Source organism: Zea mays, chromosome 5 (assembly GCF_902167145.1).
Source record: "Zea mays cultivar B73 chromosome 5, Zm-B73-REFERENCE-NAM-5.0, whole genome shotgun sequence".
Lineage (NCBI taxonomy): Eukaryota > Viridiplantae > Streptophyta > Magnoliopsida > Poales > Poaceae > Zea > Zea mays.
In genome coordinates, this window is record NC_050100.1 from 89,551,114 (window position 1) to 89,562,002 (window position 10,889).

Genomic DNA, 10,889 nt, shown 5'->3' on the forward strand with positions numbered 1-10,889 from the left:
CCGGAGGATGCGGCGGACCGAGCCGTGCGGAGGCTTGCCGCGGAGAAGGAGAAGGAGAAGAAGGACGCGAAAAAGGCCCGAGCTCGCAAGAGGATGCTAGCTCGGGAAGCCTTGGAGAAGCATCGTCGGAGGCAGGCGAGGGATGGGCTCCTGAGGGAGTCGTCGCCGGAGACGCCTGACGACGACGACGATGATAATGACGATGACGATAAAGACGACGACATGGCGGCCTGACTTAGCCTCAGCCCGGACCCGAGGCCAGGCCAGGGGTCGCCGAGCCAGCGTCCAAGTGGGCTGGCACCATCAGTGCCTGGGGCCGGGACACCAAGGTCCCAATCTGAGGAGCGGAGGCAGGCCGAGGGGGGTACTTGACCCCTTGGCCGAGGTAATTGTTGTGACTCCGGGGGGTCAGGCCGATCTGCCCGTCCCCCAAGAGCAAGTGCCCGCGCTGGCCGCACAGGAGGCCGGTCCCTCGGCCGTCGTGACAACGCCTGGGCAGGCCGCTCCCTTGGCGCCTCGGGCGTCCGAGGCAGAAACGGTGCCGAAGCCGGCGGCGGGGCAACCTTCGGCAGCGCCTGCGAGGGTAGGGGCCTCCCCACAGGCACGATTAGCCGTGGTCCAGAGCGGGTAAGTATCTGAGGATACCCCTATTTCGGTTTTTTCACTGTGTGTCTTGAACTTGCCGTCTCTCTCTTTCAGCAAGCGAAGGCAGGGCTCGGCTGGTCTGGCCCCAAGGAAGGCCCTTAAGACGAAGCCGGCTTCGGTGACCAGTGCCGCGGCGCGCCATGCCGGTTGGTTGGCCTCCGCACAAGGCGCCCTCCAGCGGGGGGCCCAGGCGGCACGAGTTGCCATGGGGCAAGCCTCCCCGGCTGACCTCCCTGTTGGGGTGGCCATCGTGCTGGGGGAGGTCACTGACGCGGCCGCGGCCTCGAGCCTGCCTGACTTGTTGTCAGCGCCGACATCGACCCCTGTCGGCGCCGACATCGGCCCCTGCCGGGGCCGTCGCTGATTCGTCCGCGGAGCCGCCCGTCACTGCCGACGTTGGGATGGTTGAGGCGCTGCCGCCCGTGGTCATCCCCGACCTTCCCATTCTCGGCCATGAGGAGGGGGCGGCCGTCGTTGCTGAGGTTGGCGATCGGAGGCTCGCCACCTTAGCCGAGGAGAGGCCCAGCACATCGACGGCGGTGGTACCCGATGTATCGGCTACAGAGGGACCTGACACCTCAGTGGAGGGGCGTGCAGTACCGTGGCCCGTCTTGGGGAGCAGCGGCCTTATCCCCGTGCAGCTCAACCCCAATGAGGGGGGTGGGCTGCCACTCCTGTTCTGGAGCCGCGCTACCTCGGACCCAGAACCCCTCCTCTCCCTCAACGATGAGCTGGAGGAGAGGTCTCGGGATAGTTTCCGTGAGTATACCGAGGCGGCGATGAGGTCGCTTCCGTCGACCATGGAGATCCTTTCCAGGGACGTTCCCAGGGTCATTCAGTCAATTGGATTACGCCATAAAACAAGCAGACAAATGAAAAGGATGTAGGCCAGACAGTAAAAGCACTACGCGCTTGTGCTCATAATAATGGGTGTGGGTGGAAGGAACATATAGAGCATTCAAGCAATGAAAAGCTTTAGTGGAAAATTAGACTGGTAGAGAAATTGAGAAATTGAGAACTGATAGTGGATTAGAATTTTGCAATAGTGAGTTTAATTCTCTTTGTGATCTTGATATTGCTAGACACAAGACTGTTCCAGGCACTCCCCAGCAGAATGGTGTTATTGAAAGAAAGAATCGTACTATTTTGGAATGTGTTCATTGCATGCTAGCAACTTTTCATCTAAAAGAGGTCTATATAGTAGAGATATAAAAATCGTGACTTATGATGGCTAACAAAACATTCGATAAAATGCTAGTGCACAACGATTACATAAAAACAAGCACCACATACATTATCGACCTCAATATCTGACAAATACTTTGGCAACAACTAATACATAACTAAACTGGTATGAATCAAATGTGTACTACAGTGTGAATGGCACAAAAACAAAGTCTAAGAAGTGAGGACTTCTTTGTACACTATATTCTTTGTATATGTCTCATTCGAGTTTTTGCTCAGAACCATTTCTCCAGCCGCAAGTATCTTTGCATTGCTTCTCGTTGTTGCTCATGATAAGGCAACATATAACTGTCCATGGGAGAAGACCGGATTTGGTAGATATACTCCAACGTGGGGTATTGTCTGTCCTTGTACTTTATTCACCGTCATAGCAAAGCTGAGTCTAAGAGGGAATTGAGTCCTCTTAAACTTGAAAGGAAAGATCTCATCATCATAAGGACATAAAGGAATGCGTGGTAGAAAAACTCTCTTCCCTCCATGTTGTCCTAAAACAATCTCGGCATCAATTGTATTTCTGTCAGGTCGGTTGCAACCAACCCCTATTGCCTCGTTAGGTTTCACCATAGTTGTGCAGGGGACTGCAAAAAAACAATGCTAATTATAGGGACAAGGAAAGAAAGATATTCAAATCTTCTCAGACTTTACTATGTGATTTGTGTCAGCAACAGAGGAAAAAAATGAACTGATACACAGATGGATCAATAACCATGATTACACAGATGGATCAATAACCATGATTATCTTGTACTGCTAAATGTCTAGAATTATACCTCTGAGTACCTGCATCTTTATTTCTAATCTACACATGTGGACCAGTACATAACTACACGTGTGATAATTGAATCAAATATATAAATAAATGATAATTTATAATTTCCATTTAATTATTTATACAGTTTTAAGCAATCGAAACAAATGCAATCCATAGGATGTCCTTTCCCTTCCCCACTAATTCAGAGGTACACACACAATATCCAAAAGAAGATCATAATAGGGTAGAACCACATATACCACTCGACAATTCACATCATTTCTATCTCTTGAAAATGCAGAATACAAATAAAATAACTCGCTATGTTACATCTGAATTCACAATGCAATTTAAGTAGAACAAAAAATTTTGGGCAGAAATAATTTAAGCAGGGCAAAAAAACGTTTTTAGACACATATTCATATTTCAACCTGCATCATATGAGCTTGTCGGAGGTGCTTATCTCAGAGGCAAAGCGATCTTGTTCTTCTGCACAGTAAATTATCCCGCAGGCATGGAGGTTCGGCTTGTGAGGTGGTGGGATATATGGATGGCGCGCTGCAAGCGTAGTTCGACGCGCGCTACGGGCATGCGGGGGTTCGGATCGGGGAGGCATATGTAGGTCGGCGTACCTACAGGCATGGGGGGTTCGGCGCGCAGGCGGGTGCGGTGGGTGCGACGACGGGTGCGGATCAAGGTTTTGGGACGTGGATGGCGGGTGCGGCGACGGCTTCTTGGACGCGCGGATGGCGGGGTTCGACAGCGGTTTCTGGGGTGCTTGTGCGGCGGCGTATGGCCAGAGGCAGATGGAAGACTCGCGGATGACCAGAGGCAGATGCAGGACGTGAAGTGTTGACCAGAGCGTTAATTTAGAAGAAATGTAGGGACTTTATTGTAAAATGATGACGCAGGACGACCGTTGAAACTGATGCTTTAAGTATAGTATAGATATAGAAATATATATAATAGAAAACAATTATAGTTTAAGTGTTTAATACTTTCTCCGTTCTAAATTATAATTTGTTTAATTTTTTTTGGCAAGTTTGATTGCTCGTCTTATTCAATTTTTTGGTAAAAAATGAAATTTCAAAGTCATACTTAAAGTATATTATCATATGTTAAATTCTATTACAATAAAAAATATTAATCATGGATATTTTAAATAAGACGATTAAGCAAATTATAAATTGAAACGGAGAGAATACTACAAATCTAAAACTATTAAAACTATTGTAACATTACTCTTATACTATCGTCCTAGGTTCTCACTTCAATATTAAATCGAAACCAAATATGCAATAGTTACAGATTTACAAATCCTTATTATAACAAGATAGTAATTAGTAATGTTGCTAGCAACTACAAGTACATAAAACCATAACCAATAATCAAATATTAAATATACAATACAAGTATGTACATATAATAGTGCAAATATTTAATTACATGACACATTCACATATGTTCAAATCACGGTTTATAACTACAAGGGCAAGACTAGACAAATCACAGACTATAACTACGAGGGTAAGACTATGAGACAACGCTGATGACTAAACAAACATGTATTGTGACTTTTGACTTGGCTCATCTGGTTCACAAACTGATACCAGCCAGTTTATTAGAGAAACGAGTTAGAATACTAGCTTAACTCGCTACAAAACTAAAATGAGCCAAGCTATTAATGAGCTGAGTTAAACAAGCTACGAGTATTTCATCCAATATATGAACATTTTGGTTTGCAAGGGATCTGTTAACTCAAATGAGCAGTTCGCCACCTGGTGTGTACGCAGCATTTCCGCGTTTTTTTATAACACTGGCCTCTTCAGTTTTTTTACAACACTTCCTATCGCCATTGGGATGGACAGTGACATACTAGTACACTACCAGCATTCTTTTACTACTATTCATACCAACATCACAATACAAGTTGAGAGTAGAAGTAGAAAAAAGGAAAGCTGGGTTAACACAAGTGTTGGCTCATTAATCGACTGATCATCGAACTATCTGTTCTGCATTGGGTTTACAAAGTCCATAACAGTTGCAACAAAACCTCGGCCAATTCAATTCAACAGATCCCATATAGGTATCCTGAGTTTTTCTTACATGCTCACCAGCCATATTTTGCTTGAGTTTCTGCTTTCGTAAGGATGCCTTTGGAGCGCCTCTCTGCAAGCTCCATCTCCTTCGACTTCATGTCGAAGTACAGAGAACCAATCTGGTGTTTCCTTTTATGCAACTTCGATGGCTTTCCTTTTGCTGAAGGGGCAGGCTGTTCACAAGGTAGAAAATCTTGGGTAAGGACCATAAAAACATTGGTGTGTTTACACAGTACATTTTCTTCATGCAAAAGGATGGATTGAATGGACCACTGATGAACAGAAATATTTTGAGCTGTTCTATAATCATTCAGCAAAACAAGCCAATTGTTGTACTACTAGAGAAAGCTGGATCTGCAAAAGCATGATTCTCATTGGAAAATCATATAGGATCCTTATAGGAAAATATATATTTTCCTGGCTAAGACTGTCTCCAGTGGATCACCTAAAATAGGGAATGCGGAACTGTAGCCAATACTGTTTGACACTATTTGCACTTTTGCAGAGTGAAATTTGAAATAGGGAATAAGATAGGAGATGGGATAGGGGATCTGCTGGAGATGGCCTAACCGTTACTGAAACTGTGGAACCATAGGTTGATACTTCAGTTCATGAAGTGAAAAGTGAAATCACATTGTTCAGGCAATCAAACTATAGGTGTAATAGGATTGGATACAGATGGATATTCCCATTTCATATTTGTTTTCATATTTTCTCTTCGAATTTGGATCAGATACGAATATTATCAAGTTGTGTCGATAAGATTTGAATGGATATCGATATCTTAAATATCCAATTTTGATAATACAGATACATATAAAGATCGGATACGGATCGAATAATGAGTACTCGGACTCAGATACGGATCTGATCTTAGCCCTCTTAGACAGATCGAATTCGAATACGGACGGATAATATCCATACCATTTACACTCCTAAACCGAGCCAATTCTTTTTTTCACAAAGGCTAACCTCTGTTCATTAATCAATTAAAAGAAAGTTAAAACCAACTCATAGCCTGTTCTTATTTCAACAGTATAAACCTAGTTTGGCATGATGAATTTCTCCATACACTGGGAGGAAAATGTATCAAACCTCTCAGATCTGGAGAAACATATACTTCATCACATGCAGGCAGATCTACGAGATGTTCGATGCTACACCCCTTGAGAGTTGTGTGTTTCATAATTCACAAAGCAGGGTGGATTCCAGCTACTTAATCCTTGCTCCCAAATTTGAGCAAATCAATGCAAGGGGTGCAGCATCAGATCATAACCAACAACAACAACAAAGCATCGGAGCATAACCCCTTTATTTTTTTCCTTGTGACAATAAAATTTACTTAAGCATAAAGCATCCCCCAAATGGGAAAAGACACAAATAGTAACACAATTTGCCTGCAATTCTGTATGACCATAAGCAAGCTTAACAAGCATAAATATTTATATGACAAATGTTTTATTTTTAAAAGTGCAAATAGAATGACTTTTAGCTTCATTAAAGTACAAAATGTAGCCATTTATTCCATTGAAGTGCTTTTTTTACAGCTACTACACCAAAGGACTGGCAACAAAACCATTGACAATACGACTTTCAGCCTAACATGCAATTTTAGTAGTCAAGTATTTTACTTGCTTCATGAATTTGATAAATCAAAATTACAATGTGGGAGCCTCTGGCACTGGGTATGCCTTTATGTGTACCTATTTTTCAAGTGATTGCTTCAAACCCATTATTTCTTCTGCAAAAATACTATTGTACGTTTGTGTCATATTAAGCACTGGGCTACAGTATCTGATACTGGCTCACAACGCGCAGGAGTAGCTTTTGTTTCTGGTGTTTGAGGAATGAGCATAGAGCAAATAATCTAGCTTTGCAGTCCCAATTATATCTACTGGATTTGGCACTAAGCAATTGAAAACACAAGCATATCATTCCTACCTCTCTTCCCTCCAATAAAGCATAAAGGTGCTCGGAAAAAGTAGAAAACGTTAGCAAAGAGTTATCAATACCTGATAACTAGGACCAAAGGCCAGCCCAGTGAGCTTGGACTTATCCTGCTTCGGTCTGTTCTTCATCAGCTCTGCTTGATTTACCTCTAAAATCTGGGCCGGCATATCATTCCTACCTCTCTTCCCTCCAATCCTACCCATCTCTGGTGGCAGTACTGGTTCTTGCACCGGTGGCAACGCCGTTGCTGCTACCTCATGACCATACCCTCCAGTATAATCTACCCCATATGGCACTGCCGCAACATGCTCGTATCCACTGCCATGCTCTCCTCCGTGCGAATGAGCATACCCTCCACTTTGGCCTTCTTCATATGCGGCATACTGTGTTCCATCCTCATAACTTGCACTGGCACTAGGATCCCAGCCATAATTCGCACCGTATTGGGCATAGTAGTTTGGATCCCATGCATAGGTTCCATATCCACTAGTGCTCCCAGCTCCAGCATCATGGCCTTGCTGCTGCTCTGCAGCTGCAGCATTAAAACTCGGCTGCTCCTGATGTTCCTCCTCCAGCTCTGGCGCAGGCATGTCGCCCTCACTGCCGCTATCCTCCGAATCGTCGTCATCGGACGCGCCAGTGCTGGGCCTTTCCGGGGCTCCTGTATTGGTAACCGAGCTTGAAGGCACGGCGTTGCTGAGATTTGGCTTCTCCGGCGCAGCCGTATCGATTGCCGACCTCCTGGCTCCAGCGCCAGAGCCGGAGCCGAGCCCGAGCGAGTGCTTCGGCGGCGGGAGGAACGAGGACACGGGCCCCAAGCCAGCAGACACGTGCGGCAAGCTCGCCTCGTTGTTGCTGGCGCGGCGCTTCTTGGCGTCGTCCTCGTCGTCGTCGGAGCTGTCGCCTGCGGACTGCAGGATCGGCTGCGGGCGGTACTGGACGACGCGCTTAGGGTTTCCTCCGGAAGTCTTGGGCGCCGGGATGGAGGAGAAGGTGGGGGCGTTGGCGGATTTGGGCGCCGAGAGAGAGGAGAAGAGCGGCTCGGGGGTGGATTTGGGCGCCGGGAGGGAGGAGAAGAGCAGGGCGGGGGCTGACTTGGGCTGCGGGAGCGAGAAGAGTCCGCCGGCGCGGCCACCGGAGGAGGCGGCGGGGGCGGTGGACGGGGCCTCGTCGGAGTCAGCGTCGTCGTCAGAAGAGGCGTAGGTGGCGAGGAGAGAGTCCATGGCGAGGCTGGGGCGGTGGCTTCGGTCGCCGGAGAAGAAACGTAGAAGCCGGCGACGCGCGCTAGAGATGAAAACGGTGCCAATATTTATTCGTTTTTTTCTCTTGTTTCGAGAAAATAAGATATAGAATCCGAAATGCAAATTTATATTTTTATTTTCAGTACGCCACCCAGGTGAGTCACTTCAGCTCACAAGACACCTCCATACTTGTTGCTTGTTCTTAAATATTATAGATCAAGAACAAGACAACACAACTGTTAATAATTAAAAACTTTTGTCCTTCGAATTATTATTCTCTTTCGGATAATGATCTTCAGATGAAGGTTATGAAAGACATATCTTTATCATTTTAACATAAGAATATGAATAATTAAGCAGTAGAACATAAAGAAAATAAAGATCATGATCATGAATCAGTAATATATTCGCATTTATATTCTGTGAATATGAGTAAATATCAATAATATTCATATTACATTAATACATTCAGCTTGACAAAAGGTAAGGTTACGAGAATGGCGCGAGAGTGATTACAATCCAGCGTCAACAGTACAGAGTACTGTTCATCTATTTATAGGCACGGGACGCAGCCCGGGTACAATTACATTCATGCACTCGAACATTTGTTTATAAGTAATTGGAGCTAATAAGGTCTATCTAGTCTTTTTTCCTTCTTTGCTTGGTCTGGGCCGAAGCTGTTGACCTTCGGCATCTTGCACTGTCGCCAAAGCCCTTGAGCTTCGTCTCGAGGAGTTGAGCCGAGGCTGAAGATAACTTCAGCAAGCTTTTGTATCATTTTGTCGAAAGTGTTTTTGCCTTGTAAGTTCGGCGGAGAAGATGACCCCCAACAGTAGCCTCTTCGTGGTGCTAGATCGTTTTTCATAACGAGCTCGATCCACGAAAAACACGAAGGCTTCGAAATGCCGAAGGTCCGAAAAAGACCTTCCCTGAGCTCGTTGCCGAGAAACGATTAAAATATTCCGTGCCTCGGGCGGTCCACCGCTCAGCCAGTGTAAGCGGTATGGCGGTTCGCCTTCTTCCCCTGCAGCACTATATAAACAGACGGGTTTGTGAGGAGTTACCACAACATTCATTGTCATTGCACTGTTGTGCTGTTAAAAATTTTAACCATAGCTGAAGCTTCCTGTATTGCATTTTCGAACAAGCGCTTCGTCACTTGAGATTAGCTTCATCTTAAAAAGCGTGAACAGTGAAATGGCCAGAGTACGATCCACTGCTAGGGTGTCTCGTGAGGGGGGCGAGGGTGCGTTGCATCATGTATCTTATCATCTCGCTCTTGCATTTGACTGAAGACCTTCGCAAAGATGATATCTGTTGCACTGGCTGTGTCCACTAAGACATTATGGACCAAAAATCCCTTAATGACACAAGATATGACCATTGCATTGTTGTGAGGATAATCTTTAAGCTGAAGGTCTTCCTGAGAAAAAAGTGACTGGAATATGAGACCACTTGGACTTGATGAAGGGTCCTTGCACTCCAACATGTTGTACCCTTCTCTGTGCTTTCTTCTTCTGTTTCTTGTTGGCTGGTTCAGAACTTGAGCCGCCTGTGATTGGAAGCACTAGCTTCGTGGCCGAAGATGCCACCGCTTAGTTGCTTTCTGAAGCCATCGTCACAGTTGTGGAAGTGAGTTCACCGGAGGTGGGCGCCAATGTTGGTCACTTGTTCTCAAATGCTATAGATTAAGAACAAGGCAACACAACTGTTAATAGTTAAAGACCTTCGTCCTTCAAAGCATTATTCCCTTTCGGATATATTGATCTTCAGACGAAGGTCATGAAGGACATACCTTCATCATTTTAACATAGGAATATGAATAATTAAGTAGTAGAACATAAAGAAATAAAGATCATAATCATGAATTAGTAATATATTCGCATTTATATTCTGTGAGTATGAGTAAATATCAATAATATTCATATTACATTAATACATTCCGCTTGACAAAAGGTAAGGATGCGAGAATGGCGCGAGAGTGATTACAATCCAGCGTGAACAGTACGGGGGTACTGTTCATCTATTTATAGGCACAGGATGTAGCCCGGGTACAATTACATTCATGCCCTCGAACATTTGTTTATCAATAATTGGAGCTAATAAGGTCTATCTAGTATTTTTTCCTTCTTTGCTTGGTCTGGGCCGAAGCTTGAAAGGGAAATAGTGTTTAATCTTTTTCTATAAATAATTTTGGTGGTTGAATGCCCAACACAAATATTGGACTAACTAGTTTGCTCTAGATTATATATTCTACAGGTGCTAAAGGTTCAACACAAACCAATAAAAAGATCAAGTTAGGGTTCAAAAAGAAAGGAGCAAAGAAACCCAAGTGTGCCCTAGTCTGGCGCACCAGACTGTCCAGTGTGCCACCGGACAGTGTCCGGTGCACTAGGACCGTATAGCTGCGAACTCGCCACCTTCAGGTTTCTGAGGTCGTGCTCCGCTATAATTCACCAGGCTGTCCGGTGTGCCACTGGACTGTCTGGTGCACCAGCGGAGCAACGGCTACCAGCGCAACGGTCGACTGCAACAGACACCTGCAAACGCTACAGTGCGCGGACAGTGCGCGCAGAAGTCAGAGCAGCCGCTAGAGGCGCACCGGACAGTGCACAGTATCTGTCCGGTGCGGCACCGGACTGTCCGATGCCAAAAGAAGACAAAGCTCCAACGGTCGAAACCGCCAGAACCCTAACGGTTGGGTGACGTGGCTGGCGCACTGGACAGCGTCCGGTGGCGCACCGGACTGTCTAGTGCGCCCATCGACAGCAGCCACCCCAACGGTTGTTTTGGTGGTTGAGGGCTATAAATACCCCCCAACCACCTCCACTCCAACCATCCAAGCATTCAACACATTGCATTCAATACGAGAGCAATAAACTCCACTCCAAATACACAATTCAAGTGATCGATCCGCTCAAAGTCCCCAATTCAACTCTAGCGCATTAAGACTTGTGA

The 10,889-nt window shown here is 45.7% G+C and overlaps 1 protein-coding gene across 1 annotated transcript; it reads right to left on the bottom strand.

Annotated features, from left to right (window-relative positions):
* Nucleotides 1-4,604: 4,604 nt before the first annotated feature.
* LOC100275702 (uncharacterized) lies at nucleotides 4,605-7,962 on the bottom strand. Its single transcript, NM_001371723.1, has 2 exons — nucleotides 6,753-7,962; nucleotides 4,605-4,913 (listed from the first exon to the last, which is right to left on the bottom strand). The coding sequence occupies exons 1-2, from the start codon at nucleotides 7,911-7,913 to the stop codon at nucleotides 4,752-4,754; spliced, it is 1,323 nt and encodes a 440-aa protein (NP_001358652.1). The 5' UTR covers nucleotides 7,914-7,962; the 3' UTR covers nucleotides 4,605-4,751.
* Nucleotides 7,963-10,889: the final 2,927 nt, after the last annotated feature.